We start from the raw sequence: 27,567 nt of genomic DNA on the forward strand, positions 1-27,567 counted from the left end.
CGAACCCATGACCTCTGACTCCAAAGCCCGGGCTCTTTCCACTGAGCCATGCTGCTTCTCTATATGTTGCCAACTTGTACTTCCCAAGCGCTTAGTACAGTGCTCTGCACACAGTAAGCGCTCAATAAATACGATTGATGATTGATGATGATGATGATGATCAGCCTCCTCTCTGAACTCCCATCCTCCCATCTCTCCCCGCTTCAGTCTACACTTCACGCTGCTGCCCGGATCATCTCTGTGCAGAAACGCTCTGGGCATGTTACTCCCCTCCTCCAAAATCTCCAGTGGCTGTCAGTCAACCTACGCATCAAGCAAAAACTCCTCACTCACGGCTTCAAGACTCTCCATCGTTCGTTCAGTCATTCAATCGTCTTTATTGAGCGCTTACTGTGTGCAGAGCACTGGACTAAGCGCTTGGGAAGTACAAGTTGGCAACTTATAGAGACGGTCCCTACCCAACAACGGGCTCACAGTCTAGAAGGGGGAGACAGACAACAAAACAAAATATATTCACAAAATAAAATAAATAGAATAGTAAATATGCACAAGTAAAATAGAGTAATAAATCGGTACAAACATATAGACAGGTGCTGTGGGGAGGGGAAGGAGGTAGGGTGGGGGAGAGGAAGGAGGGGGCTCAGTGTGGGAAGGCCTCCTGGAGGAGGTGAGCTCTCAGTAGGGCCTTGAAGGGAGGAAGAGAGCGAGCTTGGCGGATGTGCGGAGGGAGGCTATTCCAGGCCAGGGGGAGGACGTGGGCCGGGGGTCGATGGCGGGACAGGTGAGAGCGAGGCCTAACGGTGAGGAGATTAGCGGCAGAGGAGCAGAGGGTGCGGGCTGGGCTGGAGAAGGAGAGAAGGGAGGTGAGGTAGGAGGGGGCGAGGAGATGGACAGCCTTGAAGCCCAGGGTGAGGAGTTTTTGCCTGATGCGTAGGTTGACTGGTAGCCACTGGAGATTTTTGAGTAGGGGAGTAACATGCCCACAGAGTTTCTGCACAAAGATGATCCGGGCAGCAGCATGAAGTATAGACTGAAGTGGGGAGAGACAGGAGGATGGGAGATTGGAGAGGAGGCTGATACAGTAATCCAGTCAGGATAGGATGAGAGATTGAACCAGCAGGGTAGCCGTTTGGATGGAGAGGAAAGGGCGGATCTTGGTGATGTTGCGGAGGTGAGACTGGCAGTTTTTGGTGCCATCACCCTGCCCCCTCCTACCTCACCTCCCTCCTCTCCTTCTCCAGCCCAGCCCGCACCCTCCACTCCTCTGCCACTAGCTTCCTCACTGTACCTCGTTTTCACCCATCCCGCCGTCCACCCCCGGCCCGGAATGCCTTCCCTCCGCACACCTGCCAAGCTCGCTCTCTTCCTCCCTTCAAAGCCCTACTGAGAGCTCACCTCCTCCAGGAGGCCTTCCCAAACTAAGCCCCCTTTTTCCTCTCCTTCTCCCCATCCCCCCCCACCCTACCTCCTTCCCCTCCCAACAGCACCTGTATATATGTTTGTACAGATTTATTACTCTATTTTATTTGTATGTATTTACTATTCTATTTATTTTGTTAATGAAGTGCATCTAGCTCTATTTTTATATATTCTGGTGACTTGACACCTGTCCACATGTTTTGTTCTGTTGCCTGTCTCCCCCTTCTAGACTGTGAGCCCACTGTTGGATAGGGACTGTCTCTATATGTTGCCGACTTGTACTTCCCAAGCTCTTAGTACAGTGCTCTGCACATGGTGAGTGCTCAATAAATATGATTGAGTGATTGAATGAAGCAAATTTTCCTTCTCCTCAATCTCCTTCTTAAATTTACCTTCTCAATCAACCCATCGTATTAATGGAGTGCTTATTTCTTTTCTTATAGTATTTGTTAATAATATTAACATTAATTCATTCATGAAGACTGTGAGCCCCCCGTGGGACAACCTGATCACCTTGTAACCTCCCCAGCGCTTAGAACAGTGCTTTGCACATAATACTAATACTAATACTAATAATACTAATAATAATAATAATAGCATTTATTAAGCTCTTACTGTGTGCAAAGCACTTTCTAAGCGCTGGGGAGGTTACAAGGTGATCAGGTTGTCCCACGGGGGGCTCACAGTCTTAATCCCCATTTTACAGATGAGGTAACTGAGGCAGAGAGAAGTCAAGTGACTTGCCCCAAGTCACACAGCTGGCAATTGGCAGAGCCGGGATTTGAACCCATGACCTCTGACTCCAAAGCCCGTGCTCTTTCCACTGAGCTTGCTGCTAAATAAATGCCATCATTATGAGCCCACTGTTGGGTAAGGACTGTCTCTATATGTTGCCAATTTGTACTTCCCAAGCGCTTAGTACAGTGCTCTGCACACAGTAAGCGCTCAATAAATACGATTGAATGAATGAATGAATAATTATGTGCCAGGCACTGTTCTAAGCACTGGAGTAAATGTTTCCTCCTCCTAGACTGTAAGCTTGTTATGGGTGGGGAATGTGTCTGTTTATTGTTATAGTGTCCTCACACAAGCGCTCAATAAATACAACTGAATGAATACACGCTAATCAGGTTGGACACAGTCCCTGTCCCACATGGGGCTCACGCTCTTCATCCCCATTTTACAGATGAGGGAACTGAGGTTCCCGACAAGTGAAGTGACACGCCCTAGGTCACACAGCAGACAATTGGTGGAGCTGGGATTAGAACCAAATCCTTCTGACTCCCAGGGCCATGTTGCTTATTGTTTGCAGAACACTGTACTGAGTGCCTGGGAGAATACAGTATAATGGACGCTACCCACAAGGTGCTTACAGTGTCTCCTAATCCAATCACCAAAACGAAAAACAAAACCCCAGATAACCAGTGGGACCAGGGCCGGAATTGAAACATCACTAGAGAAACGGCGTGGCTCAGTGGAAAGAGCCCGGGCTTTGGAGTCAGAGGTCATGGGTTCAAATCCCGGCTCCGCCAACTGTCGGCTGTGTGACTTTGGGCAAGTCACTTCACTTCTCTGGGCCTCAGTGACCTCATCTGGAAAATGGGGATTAAAATTGTGTGAGCCCCCCGTGGGTCAACCTGATCACCTTGTAACCTCCCCAGCACTTGGAACAGTGCTTGGCACATAGTAAGCGCTTAACAATACCAACATGGTTATTATTATTATTAATGGCATTTATTGAGTGCCTATGAGGTGCAGTATACTGGACTTGGGCAAGTTGACTAATAATAGCAATAACTGTAGTATCTGTGAAGTGCTTAATGTGTGCCATGCACTGTACTAAGCGCTGGGGTGGATGCAAGCAAATCGGGTTGGACACAGTCCCTGTCCCACCTGGGGCTCACAGTCTCAATCTCCGTTTTACATATGAGGTCACTGAGGCGTAGAGAATAATAATATAATAATATATAATAATAATAATAATGGCATTTGTTAAGTGCTTACTATGTGCAAAGCACTGTTCTAAGCACTGGGGAGGATACAAGGTGATCAGGTTGTCCCACCCGGGGCTCACAGTCTTAATCCCCATCTTACAGATGAGGGAACTGAGGCCCAGAGAAGTGAAGCGACTTGCCCAAAGTCACACAGCTGACAACTGGTGGAGCCGGGATTTGAACCCCTGACCTCGGACTCCAAAGCCCGGGCTCTTTCCACTGAGCCATGCTGATTAATCGCACTAATTAACTATCAGTAATACCAATCGCTATTATTATTATTATTATTAACTTTTAAGTCAGGCACTTTAGAAAAGGGCTTGACACATCATAAGCGCTTAACGAACACCATGTGGCAATGGGATGGCTAAATCTTACCTGTAAACTCCTTGTCCGCACATTTTTCCCTCTTTCCAGTATCCGATGTAGTGGTCTTCTTTGTTAAGGGCTTTGTTCGGGACTTTATATTCCCCGTATCTATCGATACGGAAAGGAGATTTTAGAAGCGGCAGTCGCGAGACCCTCCCAATTCAACCTTTTTTTTTTTTTTACTGACCACTCATTCATTCAATCGTATTTATTGAGCGCTTACTGTGTGCAGAGCACTGGACTAAGCGCTTGGGAAGGACAATTGGGCACCAGAATTATTACTATTATTATTAGTGGAGAGAGCCTGGGCTCTCAACCTAGTTCATTCGCTCATTCATTCATTCAGTCGTATTTATTGAGCGCTTACTGTGTGCACAGCTCTGGACTAAGCGCTTGGGAAGTACAATTTGGCACCAGGATTATTATTATTATCATTAGTGGAGAGAGCCTGAGCGTCAAGGAGCCTGAGTTCTCAACCCAGTTCATTTGCTCACTCATTCATTCAATCGTACTTATTGAGCGCTTACTGTGTGCAGAGCACTGGACTAAGCACTTGGGAAGGACAATTGGGCACCAGAATTATTATTATTATTATTATTGGTGGAGAGAGCCTGGGTGTCAAGGAGCCTGGGTTCTCAACCCAGTTCATTCGCTCATTCATTCATTCAATCGTACTTATTGAGCGCTTACTGTGTGCAGAGCACTGGACTAAGCGCTTGGGAAGTACAAGTTGGCACCAGGATTATTATTATTATCATTAGTGCAGAGAGCATGAGCATCAAGGAACCTGAGTTCTCAACCCAGTTCATTTGCTCATTCATTCAATTGTACTTATTGAGCGCTTACTGTGTGCAGAGCACTGTACTAAGCGCTTGGGAAGTACAAGTTGGCACCAGAATTATTATTATTATTATTATTATTATTATTATTATTATTAGTGGAGAGATCCTGGGCATCAAGGAACCTGGGTTCTCAACCCAGTTCATTCGTTCATTCATTCATTCAATCGTATTTATTGAGCGCTTACTGTGTGCAGAGCACCGTACTAAGCGCTTGGGAAGTACAAGTTGGCACCAGAATTATTATTATTATTATTATTATTATTAGTGGAGAGAGCCTGGGCATCAAGGAACCTGGGTTCTCAACCCAGTTCATTCGTTCATTCATTCATTCAATCGTATTTATTGAGCGCTTACTGTGTGCAGAGCACTGTACTAAGCGCCTGGGAAGTCCGGGCAGACCCGGCCAAATCAGTCCTCTGCGGGGCGGCCCGGGACTGGGTTCTAGTCCCGGCCCCACCGCCTCACTGCTGTGACGCCTTGGGTGAGCCCCATAACTTCTCTGTGCCTCGGTTTCCTCATCTGTAAGATGGGGGTAGAATGCCTCTTTGCTCCCCCCCGCAGCCTCCATCCTTAAGACGGGGACAGGGGAGGTTTCTGATGGACTTATCTTGCAACTACTCCAGTATTGAACAAATACCAGATATTCATAATTAACAAGGCCTGCAATGATGATGATAATAATAATAATAATAATAATAATAATGGTGGCATTTGTTAAGCGCTTACTATGTGCAGAACACTGTTCTAAGCGCTGGGGGTGGATATAAGGTGATCAAGTTGTCCCACCCGGGGCTCACAGTCTTAATCCCCATTTTACAGATGAGGTAACTGAGGCTCAGAGAAGTTAAGTGACTTGCCCAAGGTCACACAGCAAATGTGGCGGAGTCGGGAATCGAACCTATGACCTCTGACTCCAAAGCCCGTGCTCTTTCCACTGAGCCAAGCTCCTTCTCTGTACTGGACAAGCGCCTCACTTGGCTAAGAGACTGATTTGGACTGCTGGGATCAATCAATCAATCAATCAATCGTATTTATTGAGCGCTTACTGTGTGCAGAGCACTGTACTAAGCGCTTGGGAAGTCCAAGTTGGCAATGTATAGAGACGGTCCCTACCCAACAGTTGGCTCACGTGAAAAGGCAGCGTGGCTCAGTGGAAAGAGCCCGGGCTTGGGAGTCAGAGGTCGTGGGTTCTAATCTCTCCCCCTCCCCATCCCCCCTCGAGCCTTACCTCCTTCCCCTCCCCACAGCACCTGTATATATGTTTGTACAGATTTATTACTCTATTTATTTTATTTGTACATATTTATTCTATTTATTTTATTAATATGTTTTATTTTGTTGTCTGTCTCCCCTTTCTAGACTGTGAGCCCACTGTTGGGTAGGGACCGTCTCTATATGTTCCCAAGCGCTTAGTCCAGTGCTCTGCACACAGTAAGTGCTCAATAAATACGGTTGAATGAATGAATGAATGAATGAATGAATGAATCCTGGTTCCGCCACTTGTCAGCTGGGTGATTCTGGGCAAGTCACTTCACTTCTCGGTGCCTCAGTTCCCTCATCTGTAAAACGGGGATTAAGACCGTGAGCCCCACGTGGGACAATCTGATAACCTTGCATGTCCCCCAGCGCTTAGAACAGTGCTTGGCACATAGTAAGCGCTTAACGAATACTAATATTATTAATATTATTATTAAAAAGGAAGCAGCGTGGCATAGAGGAAAGAACACAGGTTTAGGAGTCAGAGGTTGTGGGTTCGAATCCTGCCTCCGCCACCTGTCTGCTGTGTAACCTTGGGCAAGCTACTTAACTTCCCTGTGCCTCAGTTACCGCATCTGTAAAAGGGGGATGAAGACTGTGGGACAACCTGATCACCTTGTATCTACCCCAGTGCTTAGAAAAGCGCTTGGCACATAGTAAGCACTTAACAAATACCAAAGTTATTATTATTATTATTATTAAAAGCAGAGGTGACTATTGTCATGCCCCGTTCCTCCAGACGATAAAGCACGTTTCTCTCTCTCTTACCCAAATACCAACGTTATTATTGTTATTATTGAAAGCAGAGGTGACTATTGTCACGCCCTGTTCCTCCAGACGATAAAGTGCGTTTCTCTCCCTTTCTTACCCAAATACCAACGTTATTATTATTATTATTAAAAACAGAGGTGACTATTGTCATGCCCCGTTCCTCCAGACGATAAAGCGCGTTTCTCTCTCTCTCTCTTACCCAAATACCAACGTTATTATTGTTATTATTGAAAGCAGAGGTGACTATTGTCATGTCCCATTCCTCCAGACAATAAAGTGTGTTTCTCTCTCTCTCTCTTACCCAAATACCAACGTTATTATTGTTATTATTGAAAGCAGAGGTGACTATTGTCATGCCCCGTTCCTCCAGACGATAAAGCACGTTTCTCTCTCTCTTACCCAAATACCAACGTTATTATTGAAAGCAGAGGTGACTATTGTCACGCCCCGTTCCTCCAGACGATAAAGTACGTTGCTCTCTCTCTTACCCAAATACCAACGTTATTATTATTATTAAAAGCAGAGGTGACTATTGTCACGTCCTGGTCCTCCAGATGATAAAGCGCGCTTCTCTCTCTCTTACCCAAACACCAACGTTATTATTATTATTATTAAAAGCAGAGGTGACTTTTGTCATGCCCTGTTCCTCCAGACGATAAAGCACGTTTCTCTCTCTCTTACCCAAATACCAACGTTATTATTATAAGCAGAGGTGACTACTGTCATGCCCTGTTCCTCCAGACGATAAAGCGCACTTCTCTCTCTCTCTTACCCAAATACCAACGTTATTATTACTATTATTATTAAAAGCAGAGGTGACTCTTGTCATGCCCCGTTCCTCCAGACGATAAAGCGCATTTCTCTCTCTCTCTCTCTTACCCAAATACCAACGTTATTATTGTAAGCAGAGGTGACTATTGTCACGTCCCGTTCCTCCAGACGATAAAGCGCGCTTCTCTCTCTCTCTCTTACCCAAATACCGACGTTATTATTGTAAGCAGAGGTGACTATTGTCATGTACTGTTCCTCCAGACAATAAAGCGTGCTTCTCTCTCTCTCTTACCCAAATACCAACGTTATTATTATTATTATTAAAAGCAGAGGTGACTATTGTCATGCCCCGTTCCTCCAGACGATAAAGCATGTTTCTCTCTCTCTCTCCTACCCAAATACCAACGTTATTATTGTAAGCAGAGGTGACTACTGTCATGTCCTGTTCCTCCAGATGATAAAGCGCGCTTCTATCTCTCTCTCTTACCCAAATACCAATGTTATTATTATTATTATTAAAAGCAGAGGTGACTATTGTCATGCCCCGTTCCTCCAGACGATAAAGCGCGTTTCTCTTTCTCTCTTACCCAAATACCAACGTTATTATTATTGTTATTAAAAGCAGATGTGACTATTGTCACGCCCCGTTCCTCCAGACGATAAAGCACGTTTCTCTCTCTCTCTTACGCAAATACCAACGTTATTATTATTATTATTAAAAGCAGAGGTGACTATCGTCACGCCCCGTTCCTCCAGACAATAAAGCGCGTTTCTCTCTCTCTCTCTTACCCAAATACCAACGTTATTATTGTTATTATTGAAAGCAGAGGTGACTATCGTCATGCCCGTTCCTCCAGACGATAAAGCACGTTTCTCTCTCTCTCTCTTACCCAAATACCAACGTTATTATTGTTATTATTGAAAGCAGAGGTGACTATCGTCACACCCCGTTCCTCCAGACGATAAAGCGCGTTTCTCTCTCTCTCTCTCTTACCCAAATACCAACGTTATTACTGTTATTATTGAAAGCAGAGGTGACTATCGTCATGCCCCGTTCCTCCAGACGATAAAGCGCATTTCTCTCTCTCTCTCTTACCCGTCTTCCAGGCCATTCCGAAACATACCGGAGTACATCTTCCCGTCGGTCCACTTCAGTACCCCTCTGGAATACACAAAGGTACACAGGCATGGCCCCCCGATGCACACGTGTGTCCCGCACACGGTGGCTCCCTTCACCCTCCAACCTCCCCGCGACCCGGCCGGGGTTAAGGGGGCGGCCACGGGGACGGACGGCGTCTCCCCACCCGGTTTCCTCCGGCTCACCTGCCGTGGGGCTTCCCGGAGAGCCAGCGGCCCTCGTAGGTGGCTTCCTTGAGGCGGGAGGCCTTGTAGAAAGTGTACGCGGCGCTGCGGGAGGCGGGAGGGTCCGGCCGCGGGGCACCGCTGCCGTACGGGGGGACGTCGGCCGCTCCCCTCAGGGCCTGGTCCACCGCCAGGCTCAGCGCCCGCAGCCACTTGGTCTGTGGGGCGAAGGCCGAGGTCAGCCCGGCGTCGGGTATTGTCTCTATCTGTCCCCCAACTGAACTTTCCGAGCGCTTAGTACAGCGTTCGGCACACAGCGAGTGCTCAATAAGCGCCCAGGTTTGGGAGTCGGAGGTCGTGGTCATCCCCACTCCGCCGCGTGCCTGCCGTGTGGCCTGGGGAAGTCACTTCACTTCCCTGGGCCTCAGTTCCCTCATCTGTAGAACGGGGATGAAGACTGTGAGCCCCCCGTGGGACAACCTGATCACCTTGTATCCCCCCAAGCGCTTAGAACAGTGCACATAGCAGCGTGGCTCAGTGGAAAGAGCCCGGGCTTTGGAGTCAGAGGTCAGGGGTTCAGATCTCCGCTCCGCCAATTGTCAGCTGGGTGACTTTGGGCAAGTCACTTCACTTCCCTGGGCCTCAGTTCCCTCATCTGTAGAACGGGGATGAAGACTGTGAGCCCCCCGTGGGACAACCTGATCACCTTGTAACCCCCCGGCGCTTAGAACAGTGCTTCGCACACAGCAGCGTGGCTCAGTGGAAAGAGCCCGGGCTTTGGAGTCAGAGGTCATGGGTTCAGATCTCTGCTTCAACAATTATAAGCTGGGTGAGTTTGGGCAAGTCACTTCACTTCTCTGGGCCTCAGTTCCCTCATCTGTAGAACGGGGATGAAGACTGTGAGCCCCCCGTGGGACAACCTGATCACCTTGTAACCCCCCGGCGCTTAGAACAGTGCTTCGCACACAGCAGCGTGGCTCAGTGGACAGAGCCCGGGCTTTGGAGTCAGAGGTCGGGGTTCAAATCTCGGCTCCGCCAATTGTCAGCTGGGTGACTCTGGGCAAGTCACTTCACTTCTCTGGGCCTCAGTTCCCTCATCTGTAGAACGGGGATGAAGACTGTGAGCCCCATGTGGGACAACCTGATCACCTTGTATCCCCCCGGCGCTTAGAACAGTGCTTCGCACACAGCAGCGTGGCTCAGTGGAAAGAGCCCGGGCTTTGGAGTCAGAGGTCGGGGTTCAAATCTCGGCTCCGCCAATCGTCAGCTGGGTGACTCTGGGCAAGTCACTTCACTTCTCTGGGCCTCAGTTCCCTCATCTGTAGAACGGGGATGAAGACTGTGAGCCCCATGTGGGACAACCTGATCACCTTGCATCCCTCCGGCGCTTAGAACAGTGCTTCGCACACAGCAGCGTGGCTCAGTGGAAAGAGCCCGGGCTTTGAAGTCAGAGGTCAGGGGTTCAAATCTCGGCTCCGCCAATTGTCAGCTGGGTGACTTTGGGCAAGTCACTTCACTCCTCTGGGCCTCAGTTCCCTCATTCAATGAATGAATTAATTTATTTATTTTACTTGTACATATTTATTCTATTTATTTTATTTTGTTAATATGTTCTGTTTTGATGTCTGTCTCCCCCTTCTAGACTGTCAGCCCGCTGTTGGGTAGGGACCATCTCTAGATGTTGCCAACTTGGACTTCCCAAGCGCTTAATACAGTGCTCTGCACACAGTAAGCGCTCAACAAGTACGACAATGAATGAATTTATTTATTTTACTTGTACATATTTATTCTATTTATTTTATTAATATGCTTTGTTCTGTTGTCTGTCTCCCCCTTCTAGACTGCGAGCCCGCTGTTGGGTAGGAACCGTCTCTAGATGTTGCCAACTTGGACTTCCCAAGCGCTTAGTACAGTGCTCTGCACACAGTAAGCGCCCAATAAATACGATTGATTGATTGATTGTACTTCCCAAGCGCTTAGTCCAGTGCTCTGCACACAGTAAGTGCTCAATAAATATGACTGAATGAATGAATGAGTGAACAAATACCATCACCATCAAGAAGGGGAATCGCCGGGGCCCTTATTGAGCGCCTCCGCCGTGCTTGCCCCTCTCTCCGTCGGAGGAGGAGGAGGAGGATGAGGAGGAGGAGGGGGGACGGTGCCAGGCAGACCACGACGGGAGGGACCCACCTTCTCCTGCGGGGTGGAGGAAATGAGGGTGAACTGTTCCTCCGGCGTCGTCACCTTCAGGCCGTTCCTAGGGAGGAGACGCTCATCAAGCCCCCTCCATCGCTCGGTGGTCTGAGCGCCGCGAGGGCAGGGGGCTCTCACCCAGCGCTCTGAGGCCAGGAGCCTCAGTATTGCCCTCGGGAAAAGCAGCGTGGCTCAGTGGAAAGAGCCCGGCCTTTGGAGTCAGAGGTCATGGGTTCGAATCCTGGCTCCGCCACGGGTCTTTTGTGTGACCTTGGGCAAGTCGCTTCACTTCTCTATTTGTGGCTGAATGGTATTTTCAAAGTGCTTAGTACAGTGCTCTGCACACAGTAAGCGCTCAATAGATAGGATTGAATGAATGAATGATGGGCAAGGAACATCTCTACCTCCGCCCTAGACTGTAAGCATGTACCTCGTTGTGGGCAGGGAATGTGTCCGTTTATTGTTGTGTTGTACTCTCTGAGGCGCTTAGTACAGTGCTCTGCACATAGTAAGCACTCAAATATGATTGGACCCTTCTAGACTGCAAGCTCATTGGGTAGAATTGTCTCTATTTGTTGCTCAATTGTACTTTCCAAGTGCTTAGTACAGTGCTCTGCACACAGTAAGCGTTCAATAGATAGGATTGAATGAATGAATGATGGGCAAGGAACATCTCTTTTAGACTGTGAGCCCACTGCTGGGTAGGGACTGTCTCTATATGTTGCCAATTTGTACTTCCCAAGCACTTAGTACAGTGCTCTGCACATAGTAAGCACTCAATAAATACGATTGATGATGATGATGACCGGACCCTTCTGGACTGTGAGCCCATTGGGTAGGGATTGTCTCTATTTGTTGCTGAATTGTACTTTCCAAGTGCTTAGTACAGTGCTCTGCACACAGTAAGCGCTCAATAGATAGGACTGAAGGAATGAATGATGGGCAAGGAACATCTCTACCTCCGCCCTAGACTGTAAGCACATAGCTCGTTGTGGGCAGGGAATGTGTCCATTTTATTGTTGTGTTGTACTCTCTGAGGCGCTTAGTACAGTGCTCTGCACATAGTAAGCACTCAAATATGATTGGACCCTTCTAAACTGCAAGCTGATTAGGTAGGAATTGTCTCTATTTGTTGCTCAATTGTACTTTCCAAGTGCTTAGTACAGTGCTCTGCACACAGTAAGCGTTCAATAGATAGGATTGAATGAATGAATGATGGGCAAGGAACATCTCTTTTAGACTGTGAGCCCACTGTTGGGTAGGGACTGTCTCTAAATGTTGCCAATTTGTACTTCCCAAGCGCTTAGTACAGTGCTCTGCACATAGTAAGCGCTCAATAAATACGATTGATGATGATGACGACTGGACCCTTCTGGACTGTGAGCCCATTGGGTAGGGATTGTCTCTATTTGTTGCTGAATTGTACTTTCCCAGTGCTTAGTACAGTGCTCTGCACACAGTAAGCGCTCAATAGATAGGACTGAAGGAATGAATGATGGGCAAGGAACATCTCTACCTCCGCCCTAGACGGTAAGCACGTAGCTCGCTGGGGGCAGGGAATGTGTCCGTTTATTGTTGTGTTGTACTCTCTGAGGCGCTTAGTACAGTGCTCTGCACATAGTAAGCAATCAAATATGATTGGACCCTTCTAGACTGTGAGCCCACTGGGTAGGGATTGTCTCTATTTATTGCTGAATTGTATTTTCCAAGTGCTTAGTACAGTGCTCTGCACACAGTAAGCGCTCAATAAATACGACTGAATGAATGGTGGGCAAGGAACATTTCTACCTCTGCCCTAGACTGTAAGCACGTAGCTTGCTGTGGGCAGGGATCGTGTCCATTTATCGTTGTGTTGTACTCTCTGAGGCGCTTGGTACAGTGCTCTGCACATAGTAAGCACTCAAATCTGACTGGACCCTTCTAGACTGTGAGCCCATCGGGTTGGGATTGTCTCTATTTGTTGCTCAATTGTACTTTCCAAGTGCTTAGTACAGTGCTCTGCACACAGTAAGCGCTCAATAGATACGATTGAATGAATGAATGAATGAATGAATGAATGGTGGGCAAGGAACATTTCTACCTCCGCCCTAGACCGGTAAGCACGTAGCTCGTTGTGGGCAGGGAATGTGTCCGTTTATTGTTGTGTTGTACTCTCTGAGGCGCTTGGTACAGTGCTCTGCACATAGTAAGCACTCAAATATGACTGGACCCTTGTGGACTGTGAGCCCATTTGGTAGGGATTGTCTCTAGTTGTTACTCAATTGTACTTTCCAAGTGCTTAGTACAGTGCTCTGCACACAGTAAGCGCTCAATAGATAGGATTGAAGGAATGAATGATGGGCAAGGAACACCTCTACCTCCGCCCTAGACGGTAAGCACGTAGCTCGCTGTGGGCAGGGATCGTGTCCATTTATTGTTGTGTTGTACTCTCTGAGGCGCTTGGTACAGTGCTCTGCACATAGTAAGCACTCAAATATGACTGGACCCTTCTAGACTGTGAGCCCATTGGGTAGGGATTGTCTCTATTTGTGGCTGAATTGTATTTTCCATGTGCTTAGTACAGTGCTCTGCACACAGTAAGCGCTCAATAGATAGGATTGAAGGAATGAATGGTGGGCAAGGAACATTTCCACCTTCGTCCTAGACGGTAAGCACGTAGCTCGTTGTGGGCAGGGAATGTGCCCGTTCATTGTTGTGTTGTACTCTCTGAGGCGCTTGGTACAGTGCTCTGCACATAGTAAGCACTCAAATATGACTGGACCCTTCTAGACTGTGAGCCCATTGGGTAGGGATTGTCTCTATTTGTGGCTGAATTGTATTTTCCATGTGCTTAGTACAGTGCTCTGCACACAGTAAGCGCTCAATAGATAGGATTGAATGAATGAATGGTGGGCAAGGAACATTTCTACCTCCGCCCTAGACGGTAAGCACGTAGCTCGTTGTGGGCAGGGAATGTGTCCATTTATTGTTGTGTTGTACTCTCTTAGGCGCTTAGTACAGTGCTCTGTACATAGCACTCAAATATGACTGGACCCTTCTAGACTGTGAGCCCATCGGGTAGGGATTGTCTCTATTTGTGGCTGAATTGTATTTTCCAAGTGCTTAATACAGTGCTCTGCACACAGTAAGCGCTCAATAGATAGGGTTGAATGAATGAATGAAATAAATGGTGGGCAAGGAACATTTCTACCAACTCTGTTGTACTACACTCTCCCAAGCGCTTAGTGCTCTGCACATAGTATGCACTCAATGAATACCTTTGTTTGACTGAGCACTTACTGTGACAATAACAACAATAATAATAATAATAATAATGGCATTTGTTAAGTTCATGCATTCATTCAATCATATTTATTGAGTACTTACATTCATTCAATCATATTTATTGAGCGCTTACTGTGTGCAGAGCACTGTACTAAGCGCTTGGGAAGTACAAGTTGGCAACATACAGAGACGGTCCCTACCCAACAGTGGGCTCACAGTCTAGAAGACTTGTCTGCTGTGGGACCTTGGGCAAATCACTTGCTTACTATGTGCCAAGCACTGTACAAAGCGCTGGGGTGGATACAAGGTAACCAGGGACCCAAATCCCTGTCCCACCTGGGGCTCACGGGCTTCATCCCCATTTTCCGGATGAGGTAACAGAGGCCCAGAGAAGTGAAGTGACTTGCCAAGGTCGCACAGCAGACAAGTGGCAGAGGTGGAATTAGAACTCAGGTCCTTCGGCGTACAAGCGCTTCGTACAGTGCAAGCGCTTAGTACAGTGCTCTGCGCAGAGTAAGCGCTCAATAAATATGATTGAATGAATGAAGTCCACGTTCTTGCCACTAGGCCAAGACCACTGCCCCTGGGGAGTTGTTCAACAGAATTCAGAGACCTGAACTGTGCCCTCAAGGAGCTTCCAATTCATTCAATCGTATTTATTGAGCACTTACTGTGTGCAGAGCACTGTACTAAGCGCTTGCGAAGTGCAAGCTGGCAATCTATCCGTACTGATCACTCATCTGTTTATTTCATCATCATCATCATCAATCGTTTTTATTGAGCGCTTACTATGTGCAGAGCACTGTACTAAGCGCTTGGGAAGTACAAATTGGCAACATATAGAGACAGTCCCTACCAAACAGTGGGCTCACAGTCTAAAAGGGGGAGACAGAGAACAAAACCAAACATACTAAGCACTTGGGAAGTACAAATTGGCAACATATAGAGACAGTCCCTACCAAACAGTGGGCTCACAGTCTAAAAGGGGGAGACAGAGAACAAAACCAAACATACTAACAAAACAAAATAAATAGAATAGATATGTACAAGTAAAATAAATAGAGTAACAAATCTGTACAAACATATATACATATATACAGGTGCTGTGGGGAAGGGAAGGAGGTAAGATGGGGGGATGTAGAGGGAGAGGGGGAGGAGGGGGATTAATTTATTAATTTATTTTACTTGTATATATCCTATTTATTTTATTTTGTTAATAATATGTTTGGTTTTGTTCTCTGTCTCCCCCTTCTAGACTGTGAGCCCACTGTTGGGTAGGGACTGTATCTATATGTTGCCAACTTCCCAAGCACTTGGTACAGTGCTCTGCACACAGTAAGCGCTCAATACGACTGATTGATTGATCTGTACGATAATTTCCTCTTCGATGGGATTTCTCGGCAACACCTACACCCACGATCCACCATCCCTAGATTAAAAGTGGGTATTTCCAGGGGAGAAAATAAAGCGAAATGAGGCCACGTCCGTCCCAGCTCCCGGAAACCGGGGGTGAAATCAGCCGCGCTCCGCTTGGGCTGCTGATGAAAACGTCGGCCGGCCGGGGACGATGAACCCGGAAAAGGGGGTTACTTACGGGCTGTTGCCGTCTTCTGAGATAGGTTCGACCCACAGAGTGGACAGGGGGAAGATGTGATGGGTGGAGAACTAGTTAGAAGAAAATGAGGGGAGATGAGGCAAGAAAAAGTCACACAGACACACTTTGCCCTCCCTCTGCCCATCCGCCAAGCTCGCTCTCTTCCTCCCTTCAAGGCCCTACTGAGAGCTCACCTCCTCCAGGAGGCCTTCCCACACTGAGCCCCTTCCTTCCTCTCCCCCTCGTCCCCCTCTCCATCCCCCCATCTTATCTCCTTCCCTTCCCCACAGCACCTGTATATATGTATATATGTTTGTACATATTTATTACTCTATTTATTTATTTATTTATTTATTTTACTTGTACATATCTATCCTCTTTATTTTATTTTGTTAGTATGTTTGGTTTTGTTCTCTGTCTCCCCCTTTCAGACTGTGAGCCCACTGCTGGGTAGGGACTGTCTCTATATGTTGCCAATTTGTACTTCCCAAGCGCTTAGTGCAGTGCTCTGCACACAGTAAGCGCTCAATAAATACGATTGATGATATGTATATATGTTTGTACATATTTATTACTCTATTTATTTGTACATATCTATAAATATTTGTATTTATTTGTACATATCTATTTTATTTATTTTATTTTGTTAGTATGTTTGGTTTTGTTCTCCGTCTCCCCCTTTCAGACTGTGAGCCCGCTGTTGGGTAGGGACCGTCCCTATATGTTGCCAACTTGGACTTCCCAAGCGCTTAGTACAGTGCTCTGCACACAGTAAGCGCTCAATAAATATGATTGATTGATTGATTGCAATCCCCGTAGCTACCTGCCCCCCTCGACTGCCCCCTTCAATTCTCCCAGAGCTAAACAGGAGAGGGGTGGCACTTAAGTGACTTTCCCGTCCTCCAGCCCCCAAATCCAGGGCTGCTTGGCAACGTGGCAGCCCAAAAGCATGGAAGCCGCACGGCCAAGTGGCTACACCACAGGCCCGGGAGTCGGCTCCTCCGCTTGCCTGCTGTGTGACCTCGGGCAAGTCCCTTCGCTTCTCTGTGCCTCGGTTACCTCATCTGGAAAATGGGGATTAACGACTGGGAGCCCGTGGCCGGGTGCGCTGGACTAAGCGCTGGGATGAACGCAAGCAAATGGAGTTGGACACAGTCCCTGTTCCATGTGGGGCTCGCAGTCTCAATCCCCACTGTGCCGATGAGGGAACTGAGGCCCAGAGAATAATAATAGAGAAGCAGCGTGGCTCAGTGGAAAAGAGCTCGGGCTTTGGAGTCAGAGGTCAGGGGTTCAAATCCCGGCTCCGCCAACTGTCAGCTGTGTGACTCTGGGCAAGTCACTTCACTTCTCTGTGCTTCAGTTACCTCATCTGGAAAATGGAGATTAAAATTGTGAGCCCCCCGGGGTACAACCTGATCACCTTGTAACCTCCCCAGCGCTTAGAACAGTGCTGGGCACACAGTACACGCTTAAATACCAACGTGGGACAACCTGATGACCTTGTATCTCCCCCAGCGCTTAGAACAGTGCTGGGCACACAGTAAGTGCTTAACAAATACCAACGTGGGACAACCTGATGACCTTGTATCTCCCCCAGCACTTAGAACAGTGCTGGGCACATAGTAAGCACTTAACAAATACCAATGTGGGACAACCTGATGACCTTGTATCTCCCCCAGCGCTTAGAACAGTGCTGGGCACACAGTAAGCGCTTAACAAATACCAAAATTATTATTATTATAATAATAATGATGACATTTATTAAGCGCCTACTATGTGCAAAGCACTGTTCTAAGCGCTGGGGAGGTTACAAGGTGATCAGGTTGTCCCACGGGGGGCTCACAGTCTTCATCTCCATTTTTACAGATGAGGGAACTGAGGCCCAGATAAGCCAAGCGACTTGCCCAAAGTCCCACAGCTGACAAGTGGCGGAGCTGGGATTTGAACCCATGACCTCTGACTCCAAAGCCCGGGCTCTTTTCCACTGAGCCACGCTGCTTCTCTATTATTATTCTCTGGGCCTCAGTTCCCTCATCAATCAATCAATCAATCAATCGTACTTATTGAGCACTTACTGTGTGCAGAGCACTGTACTAAGTGCTTGGGAAGTACAAGTCGGCAACACATAGTGACAGTCCCTACCCAACAGTGGGCTTGCACAAAGGGGATTGAGACTGCGAGCCCCATATGGAACAGGGACTGTGTCCAATTCCATTTGCTTGCGTTCATCATCATCATCATCATCATCAATCGTATTTATTGAGCGCTTACTATGTGCAGAGCACTGTACTAAGCGCTTGGGAAGTACAAATTGGCAACATATAGAGACAGTCCCTACCCAGCAGTGGGCTCACGGTCTAAAAGGGGGAGACAGAGAACAAAACCAAACATACTAAGCGCTTCGTACAGCGCTCACCCCAGTGCTTAGTACAGCGCCCGGAACATAGTATGCACTCAACAAATACCATTTAAAAGAAAAGGTGCGAGGCTGTGTGAGGTGTGTGGTCCACCATCCCGCCTCTCTTCACACAAACCCACCTGGGCGTGGACCAAGGCGTCGTTAAAGAGAATGAACCAATTCACGGAGAATCTCCCGGCATGCTGCAGGGCCAGCGCTCGATTGCTGCTCTCGCAGATTAGCCTGCGCTCCGGCTTCCTCAAGGAGTCCTGGGATCGACAACGTCGGGGCCGGGGAAGGAAGTCAGATACAAAAAGAGAAAAAGAAATAAGCCGCTGAGGCGATTTCTGACCTCTGACCTGACAGCGAAAGGTAAGAGAACACAAAACCGAGCTGGAAGGCCTGAGGCCTGTATATATGTCCTGTATATATGTTTGTACAGATTTATCACTCTATTTATTTTACTTGTACATATCTATTCTATTTATTTTATTTTGTTACTATGTTTGGTTTTGTTCTCTGTCTCCCCCCTTTTAGACTGTGAGCCCACTATTGGGTAGGGACTGTCTCTATATGTTGCCAACTTGGACTTCCCAAGCGCTTAGAACAGTGCTCTGCACACAGTAAGTGCTCAATAAATACGACTGAATGAATAAATGGGTAGGGATCATCTATGTTGCCGACCTGTACTTCCCAAGCGCTTAGTCCAGTGCTCTGCACACAGTAAGCGCTCAATAAATGCAATTGAATGAATGAATGGGTAAGGATCGTCTATGTTGCCGACTTGTACTTCCCAAGCGCTTAGTCCAGTGCTCTGCACACAGTAAGCGCTCAATAAATGCAATTGAATGAATGAATGGGTAAGGATCGTCTATGTTGCCGACTTGTACTTCCCAAGCGCTTAGTCCAGTGCTCTGCACACAGTAAGTGCTCAATAAATATGAATTCATTCATATTCTAGACTGTGGACCCTTCTAGACTGTGAACCCACTGTTGGGTAGGGACTGTCTCTATATGTTGCCAACTTGTACTTCCAAGCACTTAGTACAGTGCTCTGCACACAGTAAGCGCTCAATAAATACGATTGATGATGATGATGATGATGATGAGGAAAGGCTCCTTGTCAGGAGCACTTCTGGATTTTCAGGAGTAGGGCCAAAAGGGTTGACGGCCCCTGTCATTTATTTGAATTCCCATTTCCCCCTCTAGACCATAAGTCACTTTTGGGCAGGAATCATCATCAATCGTATTTATTGAGCGCTTACTGTGTGCAGAGCACTGTACTAAGCGCTTGGGAAGTACAAATTGGCAACATATAGAGACAGTCCCTAGGAATCGTGTCTTCCCGGTTGTTGTGTTCTGTTCTCCCAAGGACTTGGTACAGTACTCTGCAGGCGGTAGGCGTCCAGTAAATACCAGTGACTGACTGCAGGATGGATGGACAGCTCGGCAGACTCAAGAGCCCGGGAAGGGGAGGTGAGAAGTTGATGAGAAGTGCTCTATCCACTATACCACACTGCTCCTACAGTACTAAGCCATGGATTTGGCCGAACATAGGATATATCGGACACAGTCCCCATCCCACATGGGTCTCACAAACGAAGCAGGAGGGAGAACAGGTTTGAAATCCCCATGAATGAGGCAATTTAGGCACAGAGAAGCGAATTGATTTGCCCAAGATCACACAGCAGGCCAATAGCAAGGGCAGGATTAGAACCCGAGTCTTCTGACTTCCACTGGATGGTGCTCCTTTTTCTAGCTTTTATTTCTGCTTTGGGATCTATCCGTGTACCTTCGGCCCATCACTGAAATACCCTGGCCAAGCAATCTGTACACAATATTTGCAATCTCGGTTTTGCTAGTTTTCTTGAATCAAAAAAGATGCCAGCATGAAATTTCTGTTCAGAGGTGTTTAGTAATCAGGATTATTTTGGTTTTATACCTTTTCTTTCCAGCAGGCAATAAACTGGTGTTTAGCATTTGATTTATTATGGTGCCTGTTTGTGTTTGAAGCAGGACTTTTACATCAGGTTTATAGATTCTAGCAATATCAGAGCTTGAGGAGTTGAAACTGTTGCTCGGTAGGATTTAAATGTGCTATTCTAATTGTAGTTTGTTGTAGTAGATTGATTGATTGATTGATTCCTCCCTTCAAAGCCCTACTAAGAGCTCACCTCCTCCACGAGGCCTTCCCAGACTGAGCCCCCTTTTTCCTCTCCTCCTCCCCTTCCCCTCCCCACAGCACTTGATTATATTTGTACGGATTTATTACTCTATTTTACTTGTACGTATTTACTATTCTATTTATTTTGTTAATGATGTGCATAGAGCTATAATTCTATTTGTTCTGATGATTTTACCACCTGTCTACATGCTGTTTTGTTGTCTGTCTCCCCCTTCTAGATTGTGAGCCCGTTGTTGGGTAGGGACTGTCTCTATATGTTGGCGACTTGTACTTCCCAAGCGCTTAGTACAGTGCTCTGCACGCAGTAAGTGCTCAATAAATACAATTGAATGAATGAATGTAGTTTCAGGTACTTAAAGCCAGTTAATGAAGGTTGTGCATGCTGCTATGATTCAGATGATAGCAACTGAAAGAGCTGACTTGAGACCATTGTGTTGTTTTTAAATGTTTCACTAGTACATTCTTGTACAATAGCTAACCTCTTCCAATCTTCTTATGTTGCCAACTTGTGCTTCCCCAGCGCTTAGTCCAGTGCTCTGCACACAGTAAGCGCTCAATAAATACGATTGAAGGAATGAATGAATGACGAGGGACCAGGGCCGCCGCCGGAAGCTCCGTTCGGAGCGGGTGACGGGCGGCATCTCCCGAGGAGGTGAGGCCCCTTGGAGAGGTGCCACTCTGGCTCCGTCGGCCGAAACGGCAAGGAGAGGAAATTGAAGTCACCGGGCCACAGGAGGCCCACGGTCCCCCCTGCCCGAGCCCAGGGCCAGCTGGAACCGTACCGTCATCTTTCCGGGGAATGTCTTCCAGAAGCTCAGTGTGGCCTCGGCTTCCTTCCTTTTCCTGCCAAGGTGGAGGGCGAGGGTTTCGTAGCAGGAACTGGCATCGTGCAGGGCTTGGTACTCCGGAGAGGCCTGAGGGCGGCAGAATCAATCGATCGATCAATCGGTCGTATTTATTGAGCGCGTACTGTGTGCAGAGCACTGGACTAAGCGCTTGGGAAGTCCAAGTTGGCAACACAGAGAGACGGTCCCTACCCGACAGTGGGCTCACAGTCTAGAAGGGGGAGGCAGAGAACAGAACAAAATGTATTAACAAAATAAAATAGAATAGATATGTACAAGTAAAATAAATCAATAAATGGAGTAATAAATCCGTACAAACATACATACATATATACAAGTGCTGTGGGGAAGGGAAGGAGGCAGAAGGCTCGGGCTCCGGGCCTCCCTGTCTTTGCAGAGGCTGAGGCAGCCGTCCGCCCGCGAGGGGTTGACCCGTCTGGTGCGGTCAAGGATGTCGGGCGGTTGGCACGCTCTTGCCAGCAGGCCGACTGGCAGAGCGGGACTAACTCTTGTTAAGTTGTACTGCTCAAGCGCTTAGTACAGTGCTCTGCACACAGTAAGCGCTCAATAAATACGACTGAATGAATGAACTCTGCGTTGTATGCCGGGGGCGGCACGGCTTTGCCTGACTGGATTACTGCATCAGCCTCCTCTCTGCTCTCTCTTCTTCCTGTCTCTCCCCACTTCAGTCTATACTTCACGCCGCTGCCCGGATCATCTTTGTGCAGAAACGCTGTGGGCATGTTAGTCCCCTCCTCAAAAATCTCCTGTGGCTACCAGTCAACCTACGCATCAGGCAAAAACTCCTCACTCGGCTTCAAGGCTGTCCATCCCCTGGCCCCCTCCTCCCTCACCTCCCTTCTGTCCTTCTCCAGCCCAGCCTGCACCCTCCGCTCCTCTGCCACTAATCTCCTCACCGTTAGGCCTCATTCTCGCCCATCTCGCCGTCGACCCCCGGCCCATGTCCTCCCCCTGGCCCGGAACGCCCTCCCTCCGCACAGCCGCCAAGTTCGCTCTCTTCCTCCCTTCAAAGCCCAACTGAGAGCTCACCTCCTCCAGGAGGCCTTCCCACACTCAGCCCCCTCCTTCCTCTCCCCATCCCCAAGGCCCTACTTCCTTCCCCTCCCCACAGCACCTGTATATATGTTTGTACAGATTTATTACTCTATTTTACTCGTACATATTTACTATTCCATTTATTTTATTTTGTTAATATTTTTTGTTTTGTTGTCTGTCTTCCCCTTCTAGACTGTGAGCCCTCTGTTGGGTAGGGACTGTCTCTAGATGTTGCCACTTGGACTTCCCAAGAGCTTAGTACAGTGCTCTGCACACAGTAAGCACTCAATAAATACGATTGAATGAATGAATGAAAGGGCCGGACTTCACAGAGATACGAAGGACAGGGAGGGAAGCAGTGTGGCTTAGTGGAAAGAGCCCGCGCATGGGAGTCAGAGGACCTGGGTTCTCAACCTGGCTCTGCCACTTGCCTGCAAAGTGACCTTGGGCAAGTCTCGTTGCCTCCCTGCGCCTCGGGTTCCCCACCTCACCTCCTCCAGGAGGCCTTCCCAGACTGAGCCCCCTCCTTCCTCTCCCCCTCGTTCCCCTCTCCATGCCCCCGTCTTACCTCCTTCCCTTCCCCACAGCACCAGAATATATGTATATATGTTTGTACAGATTTATTACTCTATTTATTGATTTATTTTACTTGTACATATCTATGCTATTTATTTTATTTTGTTAGTATGTTTGGTTTTGTTCTCTGTCTCCCCCTTCTAGACTGTGAGCCCACTGTTGGGTAGGGACCGTCTCTATATGTTGCCAACTTGTACTTCCCAAGCGCTTAGTCCAGTGTTCTGCACACAGTAAGCGCTCAATAAATACGATTGATTGATTGATGGCTTATGTGTTGTTTTGTTGTCTGTCTCCCACTTCTAGACTGTGAGCCCGCTGTTGGGTAGGGACCGTCTCAATATGTTACCGACTTGTAATAATAATAATAATAATGTTGGCATTTATTAAGCGCTTGCTATGTGCAAAGCACTGTTCTAAGCGCTGGGGAGGTTACAAGGTGATCAGGTTGTCCCACGGGGGGCTCGCTCAGTCTTAATCCCCATTTGACAGCTAAGGGAACTGAGGCCCAGAGAAGTGAAGTGACTTGTCCAAAGTCACACACCTGATAATTGGTGGGGTCGGGACTTGAACCCCTGACCTCTGACTCCAAAGCCCGGGCTCTTTCCACTGAGCCACACTGCTTCCCAAGCGCTTAGTCCAGTGCTCAGCACACAGTAAGTGCTCAATAAATACGATTGAATGAATGACTGAATGAATGAGGAGTCAATCCCGGTTCTCTGCCCTACTTAGACTGCGAGCCCCACGGGGGACAGGGCAAATGTGTCCAATCTGATTACCTTGTATCTTCCCTAGTGTTCAGTACACAGCGAGCACTTACCAAACGCCATCATTATCATTATGATTACGATGATTATTAGATTATTGTCTTAGCCTCCTCAGCCCTGGTGAGAAGAGCCTTGTCTGGGAGGCCGCACGTGCTCAAAAGCTGCGGGGGGCGTCTCCCCCATCGCCTCCATGGAGTGGCCAACGGCCTGAGTCAGCGAGAGGAGAGCAGGAGGAGGGAGGTCAGTGATAGCAGAAGCAGCATGGCGTAGTGGATAGAGCCTGGGACTGGGAGCCAGGAGGTCATGGGCTCTAATCCCACCTCTGCCACTTAATAATAATAATAATAATAATAATGATGGCATTTATTAAGCACTTACTATGTGCAAAGCACTGCTCAAGGCGCTGGGGAGGTTACAAGGTGATCAGGTTGTCCCACAGGGGGCTCACAGTCTTCATCCCCATTGCACAGATGAGGTCACTGAGGCCCAGAAGTGAAGTGACTTGCCCAAAGTCACACAGCTGACCGTTGGCGGAGCCGGGACTTGAACCCCTGACCTCTGAGTCCAAAGCCCGGGCTCTTTCCACGGAGCCACGCTGCTGCTGTGTGGCCTGGGGCAAAGTCCTTCACTTCTCTGGGCCTCAGTGACCTCATCTGTAAAATGGGGATTAAGACTGGGAGCCCTTAGTGGGACAGGGACTGCGTCCAACTCGATTTGCTAGTATCCACCCCAACGCTTAGTACTGTGCCTGGCACATAGTAAGTGCTTAACAAATGCCCAACTTGTACTTCCCAAGCGCTTAGTCCAGTGCTCTGCACACAGTAAGCGCTCAATAAATACGATTGCATGAATGAATGATTGAAATACCATTATTATTATTCTAACAGGGACGGGTCCTAACTGGGGGTCAAAAATAGGGGAAACTGAGCTGGCCTGTGTGCAGCCAGGGGGAAGGCCCCCATCCACCACACCGGTCTGGGTCCACACTGGCCAATCAATCAATCAATTAATCAATCGTATTTATTGAGCGCTTACTATGTGCAGAGCACTGTACTAAGCGCTTGGGAAGTACCAGTTGGCAACATATAGAGACGGTCCCTACCAAACAGTGGGCTCACAGTCGCAGCCACCACGTGCAAGACAGGTCGGTAGGGCTTGGGGCCATTTGAGAAGAGGTCAAAATATTGCTGGGGTCTGGGGGAGAAGTTGGCTTGAGGGGCTGCCCTACTGTCGCAGGAGCATTTATTGGACACCCACCAGGAGCCTCCACTCTAACAGAAGAGAGGGCCCTAAAAGCATTTACGACAAATGTGGCCGGAATAAAGAATCAAACCGGGCCTCTGGCAGCCCTCCGGTGATCCTGGGAAGTCCACTTTGGGAGCCTAAAGCGAGGCCCAGTATATAGAGCCCAAATCTGGGAGTCAGGAGCAGTGTGGTTTAGTGGAAAGAGGCCCGGGCTTGGGAATCACAGGTCGCGGGTTCTAATCCCGGCTCCGCCACTTGTCAGCTGGGTGTCTCTGGGCAAGTCACTTCACTTCTCTGTGCTTCAGTTCCCTCATCTGTAAAATGGGGGTTCAGACGGTGAGCCCCTCATGGGACAATCTGATTACCTTGTTATCTACCCCAGCGCTTAGAGCAGTGTTTGGCACATAGTAAGTGCTTGACAACTACGATCATTACTGTTATTACTATTAGAAGGACGTAGGTTCTAATCCCAGCTCTGCCACTTTCATTCATTCAATCGTATTTATTGAGCGCTTACGGTGTGCAGAGCACTGGACTAAGCGCTTTGGAAGTACAAGTTGGCAACATATAGAGATGGTCCCTACCCAACAGCGGGCTCACAGTCTAGAAGGGGGAGACAGGGAACAAAACAAAACATATTAACTTGTACATACCTATCCTATTTATTTTATTTTGTTGGTATGTTTGGTTCTGTTCTCTGTCTCCCCCTCTTAGACTGTGAGCCCACTGTTGGGTAGGGACTGTCTCTATATGTTGCCAATTTGTACTTCCCAAGCGCTTACTACAGTGCTCTGCACATAGTAAGCGCTCAGTAAATATGATTGATGATGATGATGATATTAACAAAATAAAATAAATAGAATAAACATGTACAAAAAAAATAATTCTTAATGGTAATTGTTAAGCATTTGCTCTGTGCCAGGCACTTGGGGAGATACAAGATAAACAGGTTGGACACAGTCCTGGTCCTACACAGGGCTCTCAGTCAAGTTGGAGGGAGAACTGAATCCTCATTTTACACATGAGGTAACAGAGGCGCCGGAGGACTGAAGTGACTTCATCATCAATCGTATTTATGATTTATGATTAATAGTAATGATGGCATTTATTAAGCACTTACTATGTGCAAAGCACTGTTCTAAGCGCTGGGGAGGTTACAAGGTGATCAGGCTGTCCCACGGGGGGCTCACAGTCTCAACCCCCATTTTACAGACGAGGGAACTGAGGCACAGAGAAGTGAAGTGACTTGCCCACAGTCCCACAGCAGACAAGTAGCAGAGCTGGGATTCGAGCCCAGGACTTCTGATTCCCAGGCCCACATTCCCTCCACCAGGCCTGGAGGTCAACCCACTCCCTTTCGTTCCTCCTCTAGATTGTAAATTCGCTGTGGGTGGGGAATATGTCCGTTATATTGTTACACTGTACTCTCCCAAGCGCTTAGTACAGTGCTCTGCACACAGTAAGAGCTCAGTCAATGCAGTTGACTGACTTCTGCTGTGTTCCCCACTTGGGAGAGTCATTTCGCTGCTCTGGGCCTCAGTTACCTCATCTGTAAAAGGGGCACTAAGATGGTGAGCCCCATGTGGGACAGGGACTATGTAAGCTACCCCAGAACTCAGAACAGTGTCTGGCACATAGTAAGTGCTTAACAAATACCATAAAAATAAAAAAAAGAGCGTAGGCCTCTCCTGCTTCTCCAAATCCTGGTACGGAGAGCCAGGAAGGGGTGGAACAGGAGGAAGAGCCAGGATGCAGGAGGTCCCAAGGGTGTTGGGAAAATGGGGAGTGAGCAGATGGGATGAGAAGGAGAATTCCACAGGACTACAGTGACCATCTGGCTGTGGATTGAACCAGTGCCCGGTCCTCACCAGGGAAGGGCCGGAGACGGGAAAAGGGGAAGCCATATGGATTGAAGAGTCCCTCCTCCAAGAGGCCTTCCCAGGCGGAGCCCCCTTCTTCCTCTCCTCCTCCCCATCCCCTCCAGCCCTACCTCCTTCCCCTCTCCACAGCACCTGTATAGATGTTTGGACAGATTGATTACTCTATTTATTTTACTTGTACATATCTACTATTCTATTGATTTTGTTAATGATGGGCACTGGAGAAGCAGTGTGGCTCAGTGGAAAGAGCCCGGGCTTTGGAGTCAGAGGTCAGGGGTTCAAATCCCGGCTCCACCAACTGTCAGCTGGGTGACTTTGGGCAAGTCACTTCACTTCTCTGGGCCTCAGTTCCCTCATCTATAAAACGGGGGTTAAGACTGTGAGCCCCCCGTGGGGCAACCTGATCACCTTGTAACCTCCCCAGCGCTTAGAACAGTGCTTCGCACATAGTAAGTGCTCAACAAATGCCATCATTATTATTATTATTCTTTAGCTTTAATTCTATTTGTTCTGGCGACTTGACACCTGTTCACAAGTTTTGTTTTATTGCCTGTCTCCCCCTTCTAGACTGTGAGCCCGTTGTTGGGTAGGGACCGTCTCTAGATGTCGCTGACTTGTACTTCCCAAGCGCTTAGTACAGTGCTCTGCACACAGTAAGCACTCAATAAATACAATTGAATGAATGAATGAATGGTATTACTGTCCACTTCCCCTCCACCCTGATCCAAACCAGGCCCACCAGCTGGGCCGCCCCAGCTCTGCTCACTGGATTCATTCATTCACTCATTCAATCGTAGTTATTGAGCGCTTACTGTGTGCAGAGCATTGTACTAAGCGCTGGG

At 48.0% G+C, this 27,567-nt stretch overlaps 1 protein-coding gene across 1 annotated transcript in view; it reads right to left on the bottom strand.

Moving 5' to 3' along the window:
• Positions 1-27,567, bottom strand: part of ALS2 (alsin Rho guanine nucleotide exchange factor ALS2) — a 148,344-nt gene that overhangs the window by 29,565 nt on the left and 91,212 nt on the right. The window contains exons 14-20 of the mRNA XM_038748910.1: positions 21,142-21,273; positions 18,315-18,443; positions 15,777-15,847; positions 10,916-10,982; positions 8,747-8,943; positions 8,520-8,585; positions 3,792-3,890 (exon numbers count right to left, since the gene is read on the bottom strand). Of these exons, the coding sequence (XP_038604838.1) occupies positions 3,792-3,890; positions 8,520-8,585; positions 8,747-8,943; positions 10,916-10,982; positions 15,777-15,847; positions 18,315-18,443; positions 21,142-21,273 (761 nt within the window). The remainder of the gene's footprint in view (positions 1-3,791; positions 3,891-8,519; positions 8,586-8,746; positions 8,944-10,915; positions 10,983-15,776; positions 15,848-18,314; positions 18,444-21,141; positions 21,274-27,567) is intronic.

The sequence above is a fragment of the Tachyglossus aculeatus genome, chromosome 7 (genome assembly GCF_015852505.1).
Source record: "Tachyglossus aculeatus isolate mTacAcu1 chromosome 7, mTacAcu1.pri, whole genome shotgun sequence".
In the NCBI taxonomy this organism is placed as follows: domain Eukaryota; kingdom Metazoa; phylum Chordata; class Mammalia; order Monotremata; family Tachyglossidae; genus Tachyglossus; species Tachyglossus aculeatus.